The sequence below is a fragment of the Nyctereutes procyonoides genome, unplaced genomic scaffold, assembly GCF_905146905.1.
Source record: "Nyctereutes procyonoides isolate TBG_1078 unplaced genomic scaffold, NYPRO_anot_genome, whole genome shotgun sequence".
In the NCBI taxonomy this organism is placed as follows: Eukaryota; Metazoa; Chordata; class Mammalia; order Carnivora; family Canidae; genus Nyctereutes; species Nyctereutes procyonoides.
In genome coordinates this window covers 30,317,852-30,342,482 of record NW_026575132.1, presented here as the reverse complement: position 1 = coordinate 30,342,482, position 24,631 = coordinate 30,317,852, and the positions used below count along the sequence as shown (strand labels likewise).

The following is a 24,631-nucleotide window of genomic DNA, read 5'->3' as shown; positions in this document are numbered from 1 at the left end:
CCTGCGAAGCAAACACAGCTCCCTCACACCATGTGGTGAGGCGCACCCCGTACGCCCCAGCAGACCTGCTGCACCTCATGTTCTCTGCCTCTCTAGTCTTGGTGGAGGCTGGTGTTCACTTGATTCCACGAGCCAGACTGAAGACCCGTCAGCCCCACGGGGAGGGGCCGAGAATATACGCAGTCAGATCCACTTGCACCCCCAGGGAGCACCCCCCCCAGTCCTGTGGGAGCCACAAGTGACCCTCAGGGCATGCTGCCAGGCCCTTCAAAGGATGTGGCCATAACTGGAGGAGCTGCCACTGTCCTCACGTGCTATCAGCACCTTTAGCACCCCCACAACACAGCACACCTCTCATCTGAAGCTCCGAGGGCTGCAGGTGCCGGGGGGGGGGTCTGCGAAACCCCACCTGGTCCTTCCAGGGGAGAGAACACGGTCAGCTGTCCTCCCTGGCAGAGCTGGCACGGTACACCCCCACACGCAGGCAGGTGCAAGGGACAAGGAGGGCAGGTGGAGAACTGGGCAGCAGGAAGAGAAGATGTGTGGAGGGCGAGCAGACATGCTGACGTGGCCCCCGGGTGCCTCCCCCATCGGGACTCTGGGAGCAGGCCCTCGTGTTGGGAGCCGCTGTCCCCATGGGAGTGCACCTCGGATGAGCACCACCCTGTCTCCGGAGTCTGTCTGGGTCACACCATGCGGCATGTTAGGGGGGCCTGGCGCCACCACATGGTGCCCGTGCGCTTGGTCCACAGACTGTCCTGCTGCTGGCCCCGCAGTGGGCCGTGTGGATGCAAAGCCCCCCAGCTGCTCGCTCATCCGACATCCGCCTTCCCCTGGGCTCCCGCTGGCTGAGCCCTGACATGGGGCAGGCTCTGTGGGGGCGTACCAAGGGGTGCTGAGCCCTCGCAGGGCGGCCTCCACATGGGGCACCCCCGAGACCCAGCACTCAGGCCCCACCTCCCCCATGCCCCTTGAGACTCTAGGGAGAGCCCCCTTCCCAAGCCCGAGGGCAAGCCTGGGTATCCCCACCTGGTGTGGGGATGGTACTCTTCCTACGGCTGGCATCTGGGACCCACGATGAAATGACATGCTCACCGCAGTCACCATCCAGGCCCCATTTTCTCTCTGCCCCATTCCCCAGAATTTCCAGTCGGGGAAACCACATGGTAGTTCTCACGTGGTCTCCAGAGAGTGATTTTCTGCAACTGAGAAAGTTGCTCAGCCGCCAGAGAGGAGCAGACACCCACAGCCTCGCCCACGGTGGCCACAGGACGTGTCCACAAGAGTCTGGGTGGGCTGTCCTAGTTCCCAACATCCCTCATCACCATGACTGAGACACAGACAAGGTGTGAACTTCTCCGGGCAGCCTGGAAGATTTACAACATCCTCATCGACAGGAAAGCCTCCTGTGCATCTGCGTAAGTCTCTCAACAGCAGTGACCACCCCTGAGTCTCCAGGGTCGGAACACGTCGACCTAGACTCCTCCCGTGAGTCCACTTCAGTCTCCACTGATACCTTCCCTCCCAGCAAACTCCATTCGACCCTGATGGCCCTTCATCCACAAATGCCCGTGATCTCCAGGGACATGGTGGGCCAGCCAAGGACACGGCCCCCAGAGAGACCCCACGCACACCCGGATCCCCGACGTTGGCCTCCAGGTCACAAGACCGCACATCCTAGTGCTTCAAGCCTGTGGTGGTCACTTGTCATGGCGGCCCAAGGTGAGAACCAGACACCAGAGCATGTGTGTGTGGGAGGGAGCTCACACATATGTTCCTCAGTCACCTGAGCCTCATGCACGCCAGGTCTTCCCACCTGAGTCCCTCAAGCTTCACTAAGACCAGCTCCCACCACCTGCTGCCCATGGAAGGACAAGAGCCTGGCAGGGCAGGGGTCTCTCCTCCTGGGGTCTCTTGTGGGGTCTCCTGCCAGGTGTCCCGCAGGGTCTCCTGCCTGCCAGGTCTCCTGCTGGGTCATCCTGCGGGTCTCCTGCAGGGTTGTCCTGCCGGGTCGTCCTGCGGGTCTCCTGCTGGGTCATCCTGCTGGGTCTCCTACGGGGTCTCCCATGGGTTGTCCTACTGGGTGTCCCACTGGTTGTCCTGCAGGTCATCCTGCAGGGTCTCCTGCAGGGTCTCTGGCTGGGTCATCTTGTGGGGTCTCCAGCCGGGTGTCCTGTGGGGTCATCCTGTGGGATCTCTTGCCTGGTCTCCTGCCAGGTCTCCTGCGGGTCTCCTGTGGGTCGTCCTGCAGGGTCTCTGGCGGGGTCTCCTCCCACACTGTGGACAAACCTCCTAGAAGAGGCCTGAGTCAGTCCGCATGCCTGCCATCTGCACTGAGCTCATGCAGGACACCATTAAAGCAGGTCCAGGACAATGTTCCCATCCACACTCTTTAAAAAGATCTAACCCAGCCGGGAGCCTGGGGGCACAGTTGGTTAAACATCTCACTGTTGGTTTCGGCTCCAGTGATGGTCTCCGGGTTTTGGGACTGAGCCCCGCATCAGGCTCCTCACTCAGCACAGAGTCTGCTGGAGGTTCTCTCCTCTGCCCATGGCTTGTGTGCACGTGTGCACTCATGCTCTCTCTTTCAAATGAACAAACCCTTACAAAAAACTCTAGCCAACCATCTACAGTGCAGCAAACATATTTACCAACTGAAACATGAATTTATGGTGACCACCTGAACCCAGGCATCTCGAGTGGAAACCTACAGTCATTCTGATCCCTAATGACTGCAGGGGACGGAAGGCACGTCCCAGGGCCCTGCTGGGTTGGCCACCAGCAGCGGGACGGAAGGACAGGTGTATGGGGCCTGGCGACTCTACAGGAAAGCAGAGGCGGTCTGTCTGCTTCGAGAACCGAGGGGACCAGACGCATGAGGAAACCATGACATTTAGCTGTGGAACCGCACTGACTCAAACAGCCGCCGGGCCGGGTGCTCTCGTTTTCTTCCCAGTGAGTGTCTGTGGGGTAGATGTGTCTAAATTTAAGACCAGAGAAAAAAGTTTTCAAGAACAACACAGCTGTTGTGTTACTGTTATGTTCTGTTGTTACAGATGGTTCTTCAAATCTAGGTGTTTATTCTGTTATGTAAGTACGGATCCCAGCGTCCTGCTGGAAGAAGGTCGTCAGAGGAAGGAAACACGTCTCCATCACAACCAAAGGAAGTGCGTGGATTTATGACCATCCGAGAACAGTGGCGGTGCGGCAAGGCCTGGGCATCCTCCGTGGCCGCGGCCCCACGAGAGGGCCGGGCCAACGCAGGCAGAAGGGGGCAGGTGTGCGGGCGGATACAGACACAACAGCCACCACCACAAAGACCCTGGTTACCGTCTCCGCGTTTCGGGAATTTATTGACTCAACCAACACTGAAAAGGAATCGCAACTCCAAGCTCACACGCGGCAAACCTGAGGTTCGCGGGAAGGACAGGCTCCAGGCGCACCCGGATGTCACACAACACGACTCCAAGGAGGAGCTGCTGCTCTCCCAGCGTCGGCCGCCCAGTGCAGGAGCTCGGGAAGCCAGTGTGAGCACGCAGCGCCGCAATGACACACTCCAGCCACGGCTCCACGGGACCGGGCGGGGGGCCGCGCACGGGCCGCACACCCACAGCAAGGCCCTGGTTATCCGGGACACACTGCAGAACCACAGTCCAAGCCCCAGACGCTGGCTTCCCAGATCTGAGAATATTTCAACAGAAGAAAATATTTTAAGGATCTAAAGAAAAATTGAAATATTTAAAACAGTAGCTCAAAAAAAAATAAAAAAAAAATAAAACAGTAGCTCACATCCTGAATATGTTCCTTAGGTCACCTAGCTCCCAGGTTGTGGTGTGAACTACATTCAGCAAATGTTCTCTGCCGTCTGAGCGCCGCTTCTCCTCATAGTGCACATGCACACCCAGACACATGCCCACACAGGCTCACACTCAGGCACAAACTCACCCCCACACAGAGACTCATGCTCACACACACCCAGACATATGTTCACACATGCTCACACTCAGGCACACCACCCACACACAGACTCACACTCAGCTCACACACACCCAGACACATGCTCACACACGCTCACACACACACTCAGGCGCACACACCCTCAGGTGGACACACATGCTCTCACACATGCTCACAGGCTCACACTCAGACTCACACCCAAACACACATACACTCAGGCTCACACACACCCAAACATACTCAGAATGAGACACACACTCACATGCGTAACACTGAACATGATGGCCATGCCTGAGTTAATGAAGTCTCAATCTTGAAGTTCTTTAAGTGTTTTTTTAAGAAATGAAATAGAGCACATTTGGGAAGAAACCGTAAATAAAAGCAGAATGATGGCACTCTAATTCGTGTGGGTGGGAGAACACAGCCAACGACAAGGGTACAACCTCAAAGCCATATTCCTGAAAGCTTCCCTTTCTTCTCAGTGATTTGGTACAAGAGGACAAATTCTCTTTTAAGGCAAAAGGATCCAACTTCCCTAAAGAAACACAAGTTTAAATGCAGATAAGCTGCACACAGCAAGGAAAGTCGCAACTGTTTTTTTTTTTTTTTAAACTAAAAATAGTGCGTTCCAACAACAACGTCCTGAAAAACGTGTCCGTGGTGCCAGGAAACAAGAAAAGAGCTCCCAGCCTGTACCTGCCCAGACTCTCTCACGCGCTTCCTAAGAGGAGACCCACGTATTTCTTCCAGTTTGTCTTTTCCACCGCTCATCTGTTTGCAGACTGGAGCAGACGCGTCCACAGGTCTGGTGGCAGGTCCCTGAGGTAGGCCCTGCAGACCCGACACCGCGTTCTGCAGCACTACCCCTGATGACCCCCAGCCTGTGCTCCTGTCTGCTTTCAGGGGCACAGTTTTGCAATGACTGAACGTAACTGCATCCTGAGATGGGCCTCGTGAACTCACCAACCCTGCCTGATGGGAGGCACGTAATTTGCGCAGGAGTCTTCCTTCCCGGGAGTGAGTCCTACTGTTTGGTCACTTCATTCTTAATCAAGGCAACCTCTTACAACCTCTTAGAGTCATGTGTCTGCATGTCACACACGGGGGCAAGCCCAGTGCACTGATGATAAAATTACAAGTCCAGTCCTACTGAGGAAGCATCGGCCTCAATAAACAATTCTTCCACTACTTTAGGAATGCCAAAGGAGCTAATCCTGTTACATTCTGAAAATAGAGAAATATAGATGAAATATATAAACGAGGCAAAATTTTCACTCTGCCACTATTTTTCCAGGAAACATAGAAATTTTGTTCATGTTTGTGGTAAAAAAAAAGTTAAACTGTCCAACAATGAGAGCCAAGCACAAGTTTACAGGACACATAAACCTTGTGGTGACGCAGTGATGGCCTCAGATGTGCCTACATCCTCATCCCAGAACCTGCCCACACGGTACCGTGAAGGCAAAAAAATTTGAATTCTCTCGGGACAGAGCACTAAAATGCCTATTTGAGCACTGTGCCCACCCAAAAACTCTCTGAGTGACTTAGCCCCGTCCCTGCCTGATGCTGCCAGAGAACTGCTCTGACTACACATGTGTCCCAGGGAACACAGACACCATAAATGCAGCACCCGTCGAACCCCAGGCCTGTCTGCTGCAGTGACAGTGTGCCCATCAGAGAGGCTTAGTGGCTCTGTAACTCTGTGCACACAAACCTGAAAGTCAGATTAACAAGCTCATGGTCAAACCTGGAGCAAGCAGGTGCCAAATGGAGGTCATTCATTACAAACAACCACCTCAGGGGGAAAAGCCCATCTCCTGGAGCCTGACCTGAGCCACTCACTCTGCCAGAAATGACCACACGCTGTTTTCACGGTTATGTTTTTCCCAAAAGCCAAGCCAAGCAGCAAAGCAGCACCTTTCAGGATCATCCAAGACTTTATGCTACAGCATATGAACCCAAAAGGAAAAAAACAAACAAACAAACAAAAAACCCTCTAACGTAAACGTTTGCCAACACACGTGAAAGGAAAGGAAGAGTGGTACAAGAGCCTACTTCCATTAGCATAATCCCAAAATAGGAGGTTAAACCAGGGTGAGAACATGCGTATTGTTCTCAGGAAACGGTATTCCAGCAGCTAGTTAGCCAAGTGGCCACAGAATGATAGCCTTCACTTGATACGTAACCAAAATAAATCAGTATTACAGTGAGCCATGTAAACACTGAAATAAAATGTTACTGTAAAATATGGCTGGACATTTATGCAAATTTTGGCAAAGAAAGGCCTTTTAGCATTTTCCCCAAGGTCAGATATCACAAAGGAATACATTCATAGACATGACTGTGTGACAATTTACTTCTTACGTATAAAGAAAATCATAAAGTTGAAGCTGGAATGGCAATCTAAGCAAAACAAATCTGGATCATAAATACATGACAAGAGTTAATACCTTATGGTCTGGATTCCAAAACAGTAAAATAAACATCCTAATAACACTGATGTGAGTAAAAGCCCTACACCACGCCACTGATGCACCAAGCAAAAGGGAAAAGGAGGAAAAAATACAACCAACAGAACCACCAACCCAAGTAAATGAAAATGCCAAGTGCAGATCATCAGTCGAGCCCAAAATTATACAGAATATTTAAAAAGCAAACATTATTAACTGTGCCATCTGAGTGGGAGACAAACAGGAGCATTTTTGTAAAAACCATATTTAAATATATGCTGAAAAAAATTTTAAATTTTCTTATCTTTTGAAATATTTTAAGTCCACAAATTTATTCTAAGAGAATAATTAGCTGAAGAGAGGTAATTCGTCCAGGTGTTATTTACATTACCAGAGAACTGAACATCACTTCCACTGAGTGATGCCCACATCAAGGTGTTTTTCATGGCTATTAAAGTATTTTTTAATATTTTCATTGACAAGGAGAGTTACCATAATATACTACACTAATTTGTTAAAACATCTGTCATTCAAATAATTGGTACAATTGGTACAATCATTTTATTAATGCAAATTGTGGATATATACATATAAGGACATAGGAAAATATGAAAAGTAAACCAAAATGTCAACAATGATCATCTCTGAATCTTTTATTTATGCTAATTTTTTCATGGTAATTTTTTTGCTTGCATCATTTCTAAAAAGGAAGAGACAAATAATATAAAAGAATTTACAATTACAGCATTCATAATTTCCACAAATCTCTGAATTCCACAAAGAATTTATATAATTTTTAATACATATGTACTTGCTGAACTAAAACCGTTAAAATATTTACTCACAAGAGCGCTCAAGGGACACCTGGGTGGCTCAGAGGTTGAGCGTCTGCCTTTGGCTCAGGGCATAATCCTGGGATCCCGGAAGCCAGTCCTTCATCGGGCTCCCTCCATGAAGCCACCTTCCCTCTCTGCCTGTGTCTCTGCCCCTCTCTCTCTCTCTCTCTCTCTCTCTCTCTCTCGAATAATAAAATCTTTAAAAAATAAATAAATTTAAAAATAAGATAAATAAAACATAAAAACCAAGGATGCTGCCCAAGGAAAACCTGTAATGCTTTGTAATGTTAGGAGATGGCTATGTCCTAAAATAGGATTCAATTGCCTGTAGACAGTCAGGACCACACGTGGTACTATTTTGTTGCTCTTCCTATATAATCTCTGTCTCAGAGCAACACAGACCTGTTCATACCTACCTTGAGAAGAGTGAATTCTCTTTTGTAAAAAAAAAAAAAAAAACTAGATTTCTACATTCAGAATCACCGTGGCTTGACCCAGCAGCAACGCTGAGAACACTTTCTATAATTTCTCATATTTTAAATGAGACCAATATCAAAATAGAGACTGTTCCTAGCCTTGTCTGAGCACAACAGAAACGTAAACAATGCTCTAAAGTCCGCATGAGGATTGTAGGATTGCCAAGACTGGGTTATGTTGGGGTTATATACACTGAGCTGTTTTATCAATGAAAAGATAAGCATCTGAATAATTCCAGTAGGTTGTTTCAAAAACATTTTATTGTTACCTCCAAAAATCCAGATGTTCATTTTAATCTATCTAAATGAATTTGCATGCAGAGCACTCAATGTCCTTAGAGCTCCCATGCAAAAAATACTCATACTCAAGAGAAATGGTTCTTTATCAAAATTATATTATCATCTTACCCTTTTCATTCAGACTAAGAATACCTAATAAACATGAGAGGTTAGATCGTAAAAGTTAAGCACGGTTCTTCAACATTGTCTCTTTTGACATTTGGACCAGATCACTCTTCGTGGTGGCAGATAATTAGTAGCATCGTGGCTTCAACCCACCAGATGCCGGTAGTGGTCTTCCCTGCCATTGTGAAAACCAAAAATCTCTCCCGACACTCCCATGTCCACTGCCGCACTGGAGAATGAGCAATTCTCCCCCTTCTTCCCCTCCCCGGGGACTGTGGAGTGGCCTCTCAGGGAGGTGACACATCTCTCCATGGACAGAACAGATAAGCTGAGAAAGACGGGGTGCAGGTGGGGAGAAGAAGCCTCCACGTGCCCCCTTCTCCTTTCCCAAACCCATATAAGGGCCAGTGGTGGAGAGAAGGAAATACATCCCAAATACAGCTAGGAAACAAGAACATCCCACCTACACAGCAAAATCATCAAGGAGAGTCTAAGAGAAGACAACAGATGGAACCCCAGCAGCCGAGCACCACCAGACCACGGCCGGCAGGGCAGCCCGTCCAGGCCAGGGCTGGGCAACCCCTCAGAGTGGACAGGGCAAGGAGGGCCTCCCACAGCTCCTGCTCCACGAAGCCTGATGGACCGTATTCCTTCCGTGAATGAACCGCCTCTCAGGAACGTTTACAGAAATACAGAAATCTCCAGGGCTTGACAAGGTAAAATTCACGGGAAGTTTATAACAGTGAACAAATGCCTGTTAGGAAGGGAGGCATCTCAAATCACTGACTGCCACTTCAATCTTTGAAAACCATGAGTAAAAGCAAATTAAAACCAAAGCAAGTAGAAGAAAGGAAATAAGAACAGAAATCAGAAACAGAGAATATAAAAACAACACTGATAATCAATGATACCAAAATCTGGTTCACAGAGATCATTAAAATGGACAAACCTGCCTGATGAGGAAAAAAAGCAAAGAAAATTCGAATTCACAGCATCCACGAGGAGAGAAACGGCATCATTACAGATTCTCAGATGCTAAGGGAAGATCATGAACATCCATGGATCTGAAGACCTCAGGTGTTTCTCAGTGGAGTGCGTGGGGACCACCTGCCCTCACGGGACGCACCGCGACGTCTGGGGACAGGCCTGGCATCCGCCGCTAGAGGGAGGGCACCACCAGCACCGGGAGCTCCGCAGTCTGGGAAACTGCGAGCACCTCCCACCCAGATGGGCCCAGCACTAGGCGATCCTATCCAGAAGGCCAGGAGCACCATTCACATGGTGGCATCGCTGCACAGGGGCCTGGGGGAGAGTTCTGTCCTCCTAGTGCAGATCCCGAGGAGAGGACCATGTACAGCCACCGGAGCACCACTGAGGGCAGCAGACTGCCTGGCCAGCCTGGGCGCATCCAATGACAGGAGCAGCAGCAGCAGAGGGCTCTGGGCAGCCATTGGGGAGACCCGGGGGGCTTAGAGCCAAGGCAGCTCCCTCCCCGCTGCGATCCACCCTCCCCCCCCCCAACCCCGGGGATGGGGACACCTGCTGTCACCAGCCTACAGGTAAGGATGGAGGGATGTGGGCGTGGTGGGCAGCCTGGGTGGGGGGGGGACCGCCGCCACATCGGAGGACCTGCCCACACCTCCAGCACCCTCCCCCCGCCCCTGCATCACGGGCTCCTCCCATGGGAAACACCCAAACAAACATCTGCAACCCAATGTCCTTGGAGCATCCACGCTCTGTGCACGCAGCACTTCCCTGCTCAGGGAGTGAGCATCCTGGAGGCGGTGGCGTCACACGGGGGCCCAGGCGGCGGGACTGGTAGCCTCTGGTGGGACCCCTCTACCCGGCCCTGCTGAAAGCTCTCTGCTCAGCCGCACATCCTTCGTAACAGACGCCTGTGCTGCTCGAATGAGCCATTGTGAGTTGTGTTCTTCGTAACCCAGAATCCCACCCCACCTGGAAGGAACGGTCACCTGTCCCATCGAGCTTCCGGGAGTTTGCCTGAGGAGGTCAGAGGATGGTGCCGGCTGAGCAGAGGGCAAGGAGCATGCAAAGAGGAGAGCTCGGGGCGCCCGGCCCGCTCAGTCAGAGGAGCGTGGGACTCCTGGCCTCGGGACTGGGAGTCCGAGCCCCATGCTGCGTGTAGGGAGGACTTGAATCTATAGATAAGCTCTTTAAAAAATGCTAAATATTAAGAAGAATAAAAATCAAATAAAAGGAAAAGCTCGTCTTCTCTGTCCCCGAAGGCTCTTACACAAAACTGAAGTCCTACCGAGGGGCGACCACGCGCCTGGCTGTGGCCGTGGACACCCCGGGGCAACATCGATTTCTGAGAATATCGAGTAGGTAAAAAAAAATTTTAGCAATAAATTTATCACCACCTGCCGCGTGAGCCCCCACTGACCTTCTCAGGGCCCCTTGCGCGCCCTCCACCGCAAACAGCAGCGAACACCGCACCCGCAGAGGGCCGGGTCACATCCTCGTCCCTCCCGGCCCCATGGCCACCCGCCGCCCGCAGCCTCCCGCCCCTGCGGACGCGCAGAGCAAGGCAGCTCAGAAGGGACGTTACCTGAGCGGTCCCCATCGCGGCTGGGCTGGGTGCAGGCCGAGGGCGTCCGGCGGCAGCTGCTCGGGAACCGCGCCGTGCTTAAGGCTGCGCCTCCGGTGCTGGGGAAGCCTACGATGAGGAATGGATAGAAATGGGGAAAATGATAAAAAAAAAAAAAAAGATAAGCAACCTCCCCCCCACAGAAAAGAAAACACATGGAATGTACACGGAAAACATGACACTCGGCAAAAATTAAAAATACAGCAATTTGGCAGAGACGCCGTCTATGAAAAGTAAAGCCCAGCAGGTTGAAATAAGGGCCTGAAGCGGCGCGCCGGGCGGGCACCTCTCCGGCGGGGCTGGGGGTACCAGCCGCCGTCTCCCAGCCCCACGTGTGTGACCCGACAGGAAGAAGGCGGCCGTACTTTGAGCCAGGACTGTCATTTCTCAAACAGCTCGGTGGCAGAGCACCTGCTCAGTGAGGAGCCACGCAAATTCCAAGAAACAAAAGCGGTACCAGGAATATTAACAATTACTCGTTCTCTCTCCTGGGGGTGGGGGGGAGAAAATATCACCAGACCCTCGTAAAACTGATGGTAGTATTAAAGAAAAAAAAAACCACACACAGAAAGGGGCTAGAAAGTGTATGTTAATAAATCCTAAAATTCTCTGCTCCCCTTCTCATTGCATGCCAGTGCCAGGCCACTGCCGCGCCAAGTGGGTCAGAGGAAATGGGAACGGAGCCTCCTTCAGGAGCCCCGTCCATCACGTCATGCTGGAAACACGCAGCACTCGTCTTCTGACTGAGCGGGGACGATCACAAAACACGCGCTCACACACTTCCCGCGCCCCCCGAAACCACGGCCAGGTTCCGTAACTTTGCGTGGAAGCTGGGAGTCCTGCATGTGGCACCTCCTGAAACTTGTTCGGGCACCAGAATCTCTGACCAAGCACAGGACGAAACGCCACGTGCTTCCCTCCAAACGTGCAAACCTCGTAGGGTCTGACGATCAGCCAGTGTTGCGGGCCGGCAGGCATACAGTGGATCCTGGGAAGCAACCCCTGGTTCCCCGTCACCAGGGAGTCTGTCCCCTGCGACCGACCACTGTGACCACCATCTATGCTGTGTGCGCACCTGCGGGCATTGCCTCCTGCGGTTCTGCCTTTACGGAACGACGCTCTGCTTCTCCCTTGCACTTTTCCCGGCCCGAGCCAGCATCTCTCCTTGCTTTCTTCCTGAAGACTCACCCCGACCCTGCAAACCCCTCCCTTGGGGCATTTCGGTTGTTTCCAGGTTTTCCCAACTGCTAAAAATTCTGCACATTTCCAGACGTTTCCCAGTGTGTGTGCAGAACAGACGTTCCAGGGAGCAGATCACAGGACATGCGTGCTAGGAGTCCAAGATGTAGCCACACGTGTGCCAGGGCACACATAATGTCACCAGGTTCCTGTGTGCCTCTGCCATGAGGAAAGTTTTGCATGGTTTCCATGGATTTTGAAGAACTCTGGTTATGATGACTGATCAAATATATTTCCACTCAGTCTGTTCCATAGATCTTTCTACTTCCTTTGGGGGAAATTTCTAATAAACAGTCGGTGTTTATATACTCTACGGCCGTGAGGCTTCTCCTGCCACCTTGTGCACTTACTTCCTCAACAGTGTTTTTCAACCATTTGGATGGGCTTCCTAGGACTTCCGTCCAAACCTATCAGTCCCTTCTTTTTTTAAAAAAAAAAAATTTTTTTAATTTTTATTTATGATAGTCAGAGAGAGAGAGAGAGAGAGAGAGGCAGAGACACAGGCAGAGGGAGAAGCAGGCTCCATGCACCGGGAGCCTGACGTGGGATTCGATCCCAGATCTCCAGGATCGCGCCCCGGGCCAAAGGCAGGTGCCAAACCGCTGCGCCACCCAGGGATCCCTATCAGTCCCTTCTTTAAGGGCTTCTGACACCAGAAAGATCTTCCCGATTCCACAATTTAAAACTCACATTCAACCCAATTTTGTGTGAGCATTTCTACAACTATTTCTAATGATTAGATCATTAATGTGTTTGAAACGTTGAGTTGTGAAGTAGAAATGTTACTTTCTCTCCAAAGGCTAATGAGTTACCCCAGTACATCTGCTGAATAAGCCATATTTTCTCCACCAACTCGAAAATGTCACACATACACAAAAGACTGTCCTGCAGATCAATTGATCTCCTACAGCATTAGGACATGTGTTTCGAGCAGACCAGAACTCCCACCATTCAGACTATCTTTAAACTTTTAAGTAGACAATCTTAAAATGTATCCTCCTACCTTGACCTTATTATCCCATAATCAAATCCCCACTCCCCCCGCCACCTTGCTGGCCCCCCAAAATGGATTTTATCAAAATTATATCAATATCACACACACTTATGTACCTGAAGTGAAGTGAGAGGACTTAATACCAAGTTTGCCTCCCCCTACCAAGCACTGTTCTGTCCTTTCCAAGTATTTCACAATTCGGGGTTTCTTCCCTATAGACTTTAATGCATTCCTGTTCTCCAAAGCTATGCCTGTAGGGTTTGCGGTTTCTGAGAACAGACCCATTTTGCCATTACTTTATCACCTCTACTGCAGTTCATGATTTTATTTACTGATCTTGCATTTGCTCTACATAATCTGTGTTCCTGCTTACCTAATTGACTTTGTGTGATCTCTTCCTTTTTCCACTGGACATTTCCAATATTGTATGTCTTTTACTTTCCCATATAATTTATATGGGGCTTAGAGTGATAATTCTGGTACTGCTGCTTTGATCCACAGTTTAGTATTCCCCAATCACCCTCGGCTTGCTGTGGGGTTTCTGATCATATTCTCACCCTGTTTAGGAAGCGCCCTGCCATTATTCTCTCTTAGAATTTTATCCTAAGCAGCTGCTGTGTTGTTTCAAGGTCCTTCAGGGTCTACTGGTACAACCATATGTTTTGTTTTTTCAACATGCTCATTTTATACATTACTACAATAGAGATGCTATTATCGAAATAACCTTGCATTTTCGGAACAAAGACTATTAAATATATACCTAGATACAATTTGCTAATATTTTGTTTATGAAATTTACATTCTTAAGTGAAATTAGCCTTTTTCTGCTTTATTATCAAGTTTGGGAATTGCTCATTAAAGAGAATGATAGTTTTAACTCTAAACTAGTTTAGATAACACAGAATTATCAATTCATAAAAGTTCATATAGAATTTACCTATAAAACTGATCCAATGTCTTTCATAAAAGCATATCTAAGAAGAAAAATTTTAATTTTCCCATGGTAACTGATCCATTCACATTTGCTAGCTTTGGTTGGGTCCATTTATGTCACTTGTATTCACCAAGAAAATCAATCATTTCATCTTGATTTTCAAATTACTCAGCAAAAATTTCTGCACATTATAAGATCCTTCCTTTTAAGTACTTGTGATTCTATCACATTCTTCGTCCCTAATTCTTCATATTCTTAAAGTTTCTCTTGATTTTATGAATCTTGCATAGGTTTGTCTATCTGCAAGAACATTTTTTAATGTTCTTTTTTATTGGTGAATACTAAATTAGTAACTTTATGGGACTATAATTAACATATGTTCTTTTAAACATCAAAAATTCCAGGTTGTATTTAATCCAATCTGAGACTATTTGTGTTCATGTCTGAGTTTCACCCACATTAGTTTATCGTGATTATTGATCAACTGAGACTTAAATTGTCCTGCGACTTCACCCTTGTTTTTCTTTGTACTTATTCTTTACTGCTCTATATAGGATTTCCACTACACTACTTTACCAGTACCTATATATTTTATTTTTCCCTCAACCGTTTTAACATATGCAAGCCATATTTATTTTTCTAGCAAAGCCATTAATCAGCATCTCCAACATCCTCTTGAATAAAAGAACTTAGGATGCTTACTCTTTCCTCCAAGTTCATGATGCCTTCCCCACACCACAGCTGCTCTGACAGTACTACTGTGTAGATACCAAGTATGGTGCTCACTAAACAAAGGAAAACCTATGACTTATTCTAAAATCAATACTTATTAATAAATGTGTCCTTGATCTCTTGGCTAGCATCCTTCTGAGTTCATTTCTCCTCACGCTCAAAAATATTTTCTTTTGTTCTTTCAGCATGGTGTCTGTGTGGTAAACTGTCCAGGTCCTTGTATGTCTGAAAATATCTTTATTTTGCCTTCAATACTGAATGACAGACAAGGTATGGAATTCAAGAAATCTAACGGATAGCTTCAGGGACCTGTTGTTACCTTTGAGAAATTTCTCATTAATCTATAAGCAATTTCTGTTCTCTTGATCAAGCTTTTCAGGATTCTGTCTTTACCCTGGATACTACAGCATTTTACAGGGATGGGTCAAGATGTGCATCTTGTCTGTCTTTACTCTGGACTAGCAGGTGGCACAGTTTTTCTGTACCATTTTTTTACTTGACTTTTTATTTAAATTCCAGCTAGTTCACATACAGTATAATGTTAGCTTCAGGTATACAATATGGTGATTCGACACTTCCATACATCACCCAGTGTTCATCATGACAGGTGCCCTCTTCAATCCCCATCATCCAGTTCACCCATCCCCCCACCTCCCTCTCACGACCATCAGTGTGTTCTCTATGGTTAAAAGTCTGCTTTTTGGTTTGCTTTTCTCTCTTTTTTCCTTTCGTTTTTGTTTCTTAAATTCTACAAATGAAGTCATATGGTATTGGTACAATTTTTCAATCTGAACACAGTGTTCATCAATCTGGGAAAATTATCAGCTATTTTATTACAAATATTGATTCACCCTTATCCCTTTCCTTAGCCTATATCAGATGCATTCTTCACCTTTCAGATCTATGCACTCATCTCTATGGCTTCTCACATTCCCTTTGTGTTTAATACTAAGATACTTCTTCAGCTTCATCTTCTAGTTCACTAATTTTTTTCAGCTATGTCTGATCAGTGAATGTCTACTGAGTTTTAACTTCAAGGGCTGTAATTTGTGTATTTCTAACCAGTGCCTTCACATCGCCTCCTACTCCTGCTGCCCAGTTGTCCCACACACCACATGGGCTAAAAACAGAGAGGCAAGCAGGGTACCAACTCCAGGATCCAGGCTTCATTAGTGACCCAGCCTCCGGACGTAGGTTACATAACCACTGTGTGCTGTTCCCTAACGAATAAAGTGGAGGTAACAACAGGACCCACCTCAGAAGGAAACAGGAAGGATTAAGTGGGTTATTCATGTAACATCCTCAGCACATGTTGCAAACACGGTCTCCAGGAGGATAACACCTGTCCTCAGACTATGCCCAGTGCACTTGTGTGCCTATTAATTCCATTATCCTAATCCAGGTGTTGGCAAAGTCTGTTCTAAATTTCAGGAGAAAGAAAACTAAATCATTGTAAATCACTGTAAATCTCTGCCCTCTTCATGACATCCCACTATTTTAGAGAGGAGAATTTGGGTCTTTTTCTGAGTTTTTTCCCAGTCTATCCTTTAAATGTACTTGAACAGGAGACTGCCCTAATTCAGCGTTTTGTCTTTCAACTGATGACTACACTTCTATGGCCTATCATTCCTCGACTCTCCATCCCCTCATCTCTCACACTCAAGGCAGCCATGAGTTCCTTCTGGGACTCCAGAAAGTTGAGGGTCAAGATAACAAGCATCTCCTTCCTGATTAGCTGGAAAAATGCAGACTCTCCATCAGTGAAGAAAGGAGGACCTCAGACTCAGGGGAGAAGGGGAGGGAGACAGGGGTACTCCCCCAGCTCCTGAGGGAGAACATCTGGGTCAGGAGAGCAGGCCCCTCAGTGAGCATCCAATCATCAGCACCTCTGAGCTGTTCAGATCCTCAACCTCCTTTAGAATTGCACTGTATAATTGTAACATAAATTTAACTTTCTATTTTTATTCTTCAGTGCTGAAAAGAATAGGTTTTTAAAAATCACCACTCACAGGCTTCAAGAATGCAAAGCAGAGCATAGTCCATATTTGTATTTTACACAGAGTACTTTCCCTAATAAAAAGAAATAAAGTGAATTTATAAAAACCTACTTTCCAAATCACAAAATATTTTCCCAATTACAACCTATGCACATGAATATATAAATATTACACAAAATACCTAATTTTTAATATCTACAAATATTTTAACTGACCTTCCCAAAATATCTCAGGTACTTTTTACCTTTTAAAAAGGCATACGAGGGGGATCCCTGGGTGGCGCAGCGGTTTAGCACCTGCCTTTGGCCCAGGGCGCGATCCTGGAGACCCGGGATCGAATCCCATGTCGGGCTCCCGGTGCATGGAGCCTGCTTCTCCCTCTGCCTATGTCTCTGCCTCTCTCTCTCTCTCTCTCTCTCGTAAATAAATAAAAATTTAAAAAATAATAAAAAATAAAAAGGCATACGAGGGCACCGGGCACCTGGGCGGCTCAGTCAGTTGAGCATCCACCTCTTGGTTTCAGGTCAGGTCATGATCTCAGGGTCATGAGATGGAGCCCATGTCAGGCTCTGTGCTGAGAGGGGAGTCTGCTTGAGATTTTCCCTCTCCCTCTGCCCCTCCCACCTTCCTCTCTGACAAAATAAGTAAATAAAAATTAAAAAAATAAAAAGGAATGTGAACCTTTATGAGATCTATGTGACAATAGGAACTGAAGAACATGTTTGCTCTACTGCTCCTTTGATATGAGAAAATATAGAAATGTCAAATTCTATTTAGTTGGTTGAAAGGCAATCAACTCAGTAACAAAAATATCTTCTATTATAGTTAAGAGATCATGGCAAAGCATAACTGAGTAATGCATTCTACTTATCTTTTTGCCACTTACATGATGCACAGAGATGAGCCACTCCCTCACTGGACCCCGCTAGCCAAAGCAATCACCACTCCTAATGTAAATTAACCACTTTCCACATTTCCACACATGTGGAGAAAAAGTGGAACATGTTCACATATGTGTACAGACCTTGACCCTGATGTAATTCTTCTAAGTATCACATATTAGGCTAAGGTCAGAATGTACAGAAAGAAACATAAAAAATGTGAAAATAATTCCTTCAACACTATCAGTCCAGATAAGCACTACGATAGCATTATTTTTCCTCTAGGCATTAAATTAGAGGTGCCCACTTAATACCAAGCTTCTGTGTTTACAGAATGTGAATGTCTAATAAAAATTTTATATACAGAAATGTGTATTCAAAAGCACTATTAAATTCAATGTTACAAATAGGAACTTTAGTATAAGCATGTTAGCATAATCACTATTATTCCTTAAACTCAGTTTTTCCTGTGCTCCAAAGCTGCATGTCTTAATTTCAATCTGATTTCTCCATCTAGTTTAGAAATTTAGTTCGTATATTCATGTACATCTTCAAAATATTTTTTAATTTTTTTTTTTTTTTTTACTATCTCCACACCCAATGTGGGGCTTCAACTCACAACCCTGAGATCAAGAGTCACATGTTCCACCAACTGGCCAGCCATGGATGTCTTCTAATTGATAATCTGTTATCCCTATCTTGAATGCCTGATGCTGTCTCCTAGCCCCTAAAGCAATGGCATGTTGTTGATTTAATACCATCTGCTTCTATCTGATCCCTATTAACACAGTATTCTAGGATTACAGATCTCATTGAAATGTCATGGATATCTCATTATTAGGAAAGGAACTCAACTCTCAACTACATTCTCTATTCATCTTCTCAGCCACAAACAGGTTCTTCCTTCTTTCAAGTACCTGATTCTTCCTATCGCTTCTGCTGCCCCATCTTCCACTCTGATTGCTCTGCAGGAGGAGAGGAGAGCAGAGCAGTCACTGTGAGGCCAGCAGGGCAGGCAGAAAGTGAGGCAGAAGGAGCGCAGAACACCACGGGACAGGGATGCATGCCAGCACTTGGAACAAAGTCACATCCAGGGACTGAGACTTCAGTGATGGCCCTTCAGACTCATGTAGCAGCAACCCAGTCCTGGGTCTCCAGCCTGGCAGCCTACCTACAGATTTCAGACTTGCAGCCTCTGCAGTCATGGTAGCCAACTCCCTACATTCAGTCTCTCTAGACAGAGATACGGGTAGATACACATCCTATCAGTTCTGGGTCTTTGGAGATCCTTGACAATACACATCTCAGTAGCAATTACATTGTGTTTGGTGGCAGGTAATAGAAAAATGAACTCAAACTCGTTCAACAATAAAGGCAATTTATTGGCTCACATGGATGCAAAGTCCAGAGCCTCAGAGTTGGTTTGATTCCTTGGCTCCATGATGCCAAGCACTTGGAACTTGTGTCTTCCCCTTATATCTTATGATCACAGCTTCAACCTAAAGCTGATTACACCTCATGGTGGCAGGACGGCTGCTCAGAATTCCCAGGGATTTTTTGCTCACTTCCAGGGAGAGTGAGTTCCAGAAGCTGCCTTAGAAGAGAGGAAACCTTTTTCTCAGAAATCCCTTTGCCAATTGCAAAGGCTTGAGTCAGGTTAAGTCCATTGGGATGCAAACCCATGGCCACGTGATGGAGCTAGCTTCCTCCAAAGCTCCTAGGCTGCAGTGGGATGTGGGGATGCGGCAGTGGTCATGCTGTGATATTCCAACAGAGATCAGGATCCTGATGCATACACTGAGAGAGCAGAGTAACGGTTTAGGCAGGATCTCGTCACTGTCCAAGCTTACAGCCTCCTCATAAGGTCTCACTTTTCCACAAGTATTAAAGCAGGAGACCCAACGCTGCAGCTACCAATGGATGTCATTTTTCACGAAAGGCCATTTAATCAAATCCAGCTATTACGTTTAAACATATGTCCCTAAGTAAAACTAGCACATTTCTGAAATGCCAGAAATGTTTCAGACAAGGACTGAGTGATACACAGGTTGGCACAGTGAGAAAACCAACACATGCCAATATTAACATATCAATTCACAAATCACTATAAACTACTTTTATTCTTCTGCCTTCAGTTTAAAAAATCACTAATAAATTAGATAAGAAAACTCATCCTCTTTAGATTCTCATGTTGAAATAGTACTAAACTTGTTTAGTAAACAAGGTTATGGGAAATTGTGATGTAGCATATGTCACAAACAAGATGGCAGAAAAATGATTCAGTGTAATGAGGTTCATCTATAGAGCGTGCTTCAAAAACCATAGGTGGCAAAGAGCCGTGTCTGAAATCCAATTATCAGAGCATTAGACGCTTCCATCTTCATATTTGCAATTGTTTTTATAATCGTTGTATTGCCATTAGCATAAGATGTGTAATGGTGTGTGCCAGAGAACTCTGTGTTTTGCTTGATATTTTAACTAATGACTAAAGAGATAATAAGCAGAATTTCATTATAAAATGCGTTTTTGAACTATTTGAATTATCACATGTTGCAAGAACCAGTAGAATTGGAGTAATGAAAAGGGAGAGGTCAGAAATGGAGGCAGCAAGATGCGTCAGGTTCATGGTAAAGTCCACACGGTCTGCAAAGAGAAGGCAGACCTGATACTTACAGAGGTCTTCTCTTCCAGATCATCAACAGGTGAGTTAAGAGTCCGGGAGTACATCACAGTAAACCCCAATTTTACTGAAGTTCCCATCCCCACCAAGAAAGAGAGTTTTAGCACAAATCAACTGCAGATCAAGACTCACATGGAGGTCTCCTCCCAGGTCCAGGTCTCCTCTAGAGCATCACAAACCAAAGACCAAATGGTACAAGGATCACTATTCTTTTTGGCAAGTAAGAAGGACAGCAAACCAGTACTTCCCATGAGAAAGTCTATTAGAGAACAAGATATGATAGTGGAAGAAGTCCTTGACAAGCACTATTCATGCTTGAAGAAGGATGGGATTTCCATCCCTGGCCATGCCCTCAATGAGACTAGGGGTGAGAAACCGTCAGCCAAGCCACTTCTTTCATATTAACAGATATACTCACGTGGAAAGTAACTCCACCTGTTGCTGAATTCAAGTTAACCTACAGAAGTAGACACGTCCTAACTTAGAACAACAGGAAGAACTTTTATCCACAGTCCTGTTTTTCCCCAATGCTCTGCCACAAAGCAGCCACTTAAACTAGGCAGGGCCGTGCTGGCTGAGAGAGAAGCTGGAAGTGGTCGAGACACCTGGGGTGCGTGACCTAAGCACACACACGCTAATAGAGCACATGTATGTCCATGCTCGGCCATTTCCTGAGCAGTAAAAGCTTAGGTCAGATCATGGGTCTAAGAAAAAGTGAGAAGATCCCTGGAATTTCAAACTCTCAAATGGCGAGAGAACCCGTAAGCAGGTGTTTATAGCCCTTTCTAGGCACATCTGGATTAGGGGCGTCTCAGTGGCAAACCAGTGGACGCCGGCCCACATGAGGACACAGCAAGCACACATACCAAATGAAGAAGTTGTTCTACTTTGAAAGGTGACTGGGTGACGGGCACTGAGGTGGGCACTTGACAGGATGAGCACTGGGTGTTATTCTATATGTTGACAAATTGAACACCAATAAAAAATAAATTTATAAAAAATAAATAAATAAAATAAAAAAGAAAGAGGGATCCCTGAGTGGCGCAGCGGTTTGGCGCCTGCCTTTGGCCCAGGGCACGATCCTGGAGACCTGGGATCGAATCCCACGTCGGGCTCCCGGTGCACGGAGCCTGCTTCTCCCTCTGCCTGTATCTCTGCCTCTCTCTCTCTCTCTCTCTCTCTCTGTGTGTGACTATCATAAATAAATAAAAATTTAAAAAAAAAAGGAGAGAGAAAGGTACCATTTTGAAAGGTACTGAGTGTTAAGTACAAACGTTATGATGGATAAATTAGGTATCAATTTATCTAGGATAGAGTAATAGCCAGTGTGAATTTATGGTGGGTCATCAGCTGGTAGGCTGCCCTAGAGGTGGCCTGTGTACCTCTACTTGGCAAATATACGGCCTCTTACCCAATCATTCACCAGTGTGGACAGAAGGTGGCTCTGCCATGGCATTCAGGGACACATCGGGGTCACCCCTGAAGGCCCAGGTCCCAGTCAGCAGCTCCCTACTGTTATCCTCAGGGAAGGGGAGATGCCACTCCCAGTCCTCCCTGGTGCTAGAATTCCCTTCCAGGGGCCCACTCCCTCCCACCTGAGTGCGGGGGTTTTCCCCAGGTCTCAGCAGACCCAGGAACATACACTGAAAATCAAGAGATGAATAAAACCCATGTCCGTCAAACTCTACGTCCCTCCTTTCTCACTGATTTGGCCACCACACAGATCGTTCCTTTAATATCCATGTGCACAATTCATACCTTCTCCCACCCAATACCTGCAGACAGAAGCACATCACCAATAGATAATACCCAACCAGCAGAAATCCACTCCATCAAGCCTGGTGACACATACACAGAGGGTCTCCATGTCCATGTCACATTATAACACAGAACACGTTATCTTCCTTAAACTTCATGCTAGTCATAAGACCGGTACTACATCCACCACACAACAGGCAACCTGGTGATGGATCAGCAGAGAACAGTACAATTTACAGGAGCCACAGCTGGGACTCCATCTCAGGTGTCACTTCAAGGTCAATCATTAATATTCCAAATTACCTAACACATCACCCCGCTGCTCTGTGTTTAATCTCACAGGAAAACCCAGTTTCTCGCTTCCCTCCCGACCTTCTCCTCCAGCTGTTTCTATCTCTCCAGTCCTCTGCTGCTCACTCACCTTCCTTTTCTCTTCCTTAGTGTCCTGTTAGCCACAGTCTTCCTCATTTCAAAGGTAGCTTTATGGTCAAAGAGAAACGAGGAGACAAGACATAGCTAAGAAACTGCCTTTTGGAATGGGGGAAAGGGATCAGATTGTACAGAAAACAGACATATCTTCACACAATTTCATTCTTTGGGCTCTTAGTGACCATAAAACAAGAGCATGACAGCTTAGTGTTAGGGAGAGAACACGAACTCTGCGGCCAGCCCATCGGAAAAATCCAAGGCAGCCAAAGACCATCACAGAGGAAGGAAAAGTCCAAAATCAGGATGTTTGTGAAGACTTGGCCATCTGAAGAAGGTGCCAAAATCCTCCGCCCGAGCCAGGAGATGCAGGGTGGAGGAGGTGCAGGTGTTATAATCAGACCACTGTGCTCAGGAACACCAGGTGGGCACACCCCAGATCCTACAGCTGGGGTCAGTAATTCTGCTGACCACTCCTTCGGTCTGGCTCCTCTGTGTCCTGGCCACTTCATACTGAGAATAATCTGGAATTCGTCCTTTTACACAGCACTCACTCATTTAGAAAACCTCTTTATTAAGAAGAGGGACGTAACATTTACAACTGTGAGCTGCCTCACTGACCAGGGGCTCCAGAACAAAGCTGTTTTATCACCTGTGATTTCTCCGAGCTGCATAAGAAACAGCTCAGAGAAAGAAAATGGAGCTCTGGCTGCCAACTCAAGCACCTAAAGTTTTAGTAAAACTGCAGTGCTACGTGTCTGTCTGCCTGGGGGTATCTGTCCCTCACCCTGGCCCTGCCCTTACCCTCCTTCGGGCTTCGGGATCACCTCCCTCTCCGTCCACATGGGCATGTGCCCCAGTCAGGGCTGGCCCACCATCTCACCCCCACACGTGGCAACTAGCCCGGAGGCATGCACACTACTGATGGACCAAAGGACAGTTGCTGCTGTGGTTTTCACTGGAATGGTCGGGAATGAGTGTTATGGTAAGGTGAGGTTGCAGCTGCCGCAGGCTGCCAGGTGGAGGAGGTCACCCAGAGAAGGCCCCAGGCAGGGCTCAGAGAATCCACACCTAAAGACATCATCTGAGCCCTAAGATCTGGCTTCCATGTCCATGATTCTCTATGGCGGTCCTATACACATCCTGTGTGTTTGTCAACCACAATGTGCTGAGTATCTGTCACTTGTAACCAAACAAACCCTACCTAATTGAGTAAGCTACAATTCTACCATAGAAGAATGTTGCCTTGCATCTTCTGGTTCTAAGATCTTACCTTATTCCCAATTTTCCAAAGGGTTTCCAAATGGCCTTGGCAGAGGAAATCGGCAAAATATAGCATCCTGTCTATTTTGTCTTCAAAATGGAAGGGCTAGGCGGGAAAACCCAGCAAGAACTAACAGTCCAGGTTGAAATTTCAATGTAGTTTCCCACAGAAATGTAATTTTAAGTGTTGGTTAGGTTCCCAGCTTTGTTCGTGTCCAAACAAATGAGAGAAGATTAACTCACAGTGGTATATAGGACATGAAAACTGTAGCTCAAAAAATCATAGTCCAGATCCTTCTGGAACCTTAGAAAGGCAGGTGGTTTGGGAGTTCAAGACAAATAAAATGAAGGACGTTCTGAAACCAGCCCTCCTGATGCTGGGAAGCACGAGAATTTGGGGATGGGTTGGCATTCCTGGGAAGAGCTTTAGAGATGGTGCGAGTTCAGTGAGGCAGGAACACGTGATGCCACCAGGTGTTGAAGAGCATCTCAGCTCCTAAGGCCCTTCTGAGACACAGCTTTGTGGGTGATCCTGGAAATGGCTTCCCCGGATCTGGGAAAGGACCCTGACGACATGAGAGACGACTGGGGGGCAGGGGGGAAGAGCTGCCATTTCTGAAGCCCCACTCCTGGTACAAGTATCAGAAAGGGAGACAGACCACGAGAAGACTCCTAACTCTGGGAAACGAACTAGGGGTGGTGGAAGGGGAGGTAGGCGGGGGGTGGGGGTGACTGGTGACAGGCACTGAGGTGGGCACTTGACGGGATGAGCACTGGGTGTTATTCTATATGTTGGCAAACTGAACACCAATGAAAAATAAATTTATATTAAAAAAAAGTCCATCAACCTGGCAGTATAAAAGGGGCAAAGGGAGCTTTGACTATTGCAGGTCACTTAGGGAGCAAATCCTACCCGCCACAAATTCCTCAAGTGTCTGAAGCTGTGGAAAAAGGAAGATGAGTTGGTGTAAATTAGTGTAGGACAAGCAGTGCCC

At 47.0% G+C, this 24,631-nt stretch overlaps 1 protein-coding gene across 1 annotated transcript in view; it reads right to left on the bottom strand.

The window, feature by feature from the left end:
• DLGAP2 (DLG associated protein 2) overlaps nucleotides 1-24,631 on the bottom strand; it is a 685,607-nt gene that overhangs the window by 587,056 nt on the left and 73,920 nt on the right. Inside the window, exon 2 of the mRNA XM_055345374.1 lies at nucleotides 10,694-10,801. Within this exon, the coding sequence (XP_055201349.1) occupies nucleotides 10,694-10,708 (15 nt within the window). The 5' untranslated portion in view covers nucleotides 10,709-10,801. The remainder of the gene's footprint in view (nucleotides 1-10,693; nucleotides 10,802-24,631) is intronic.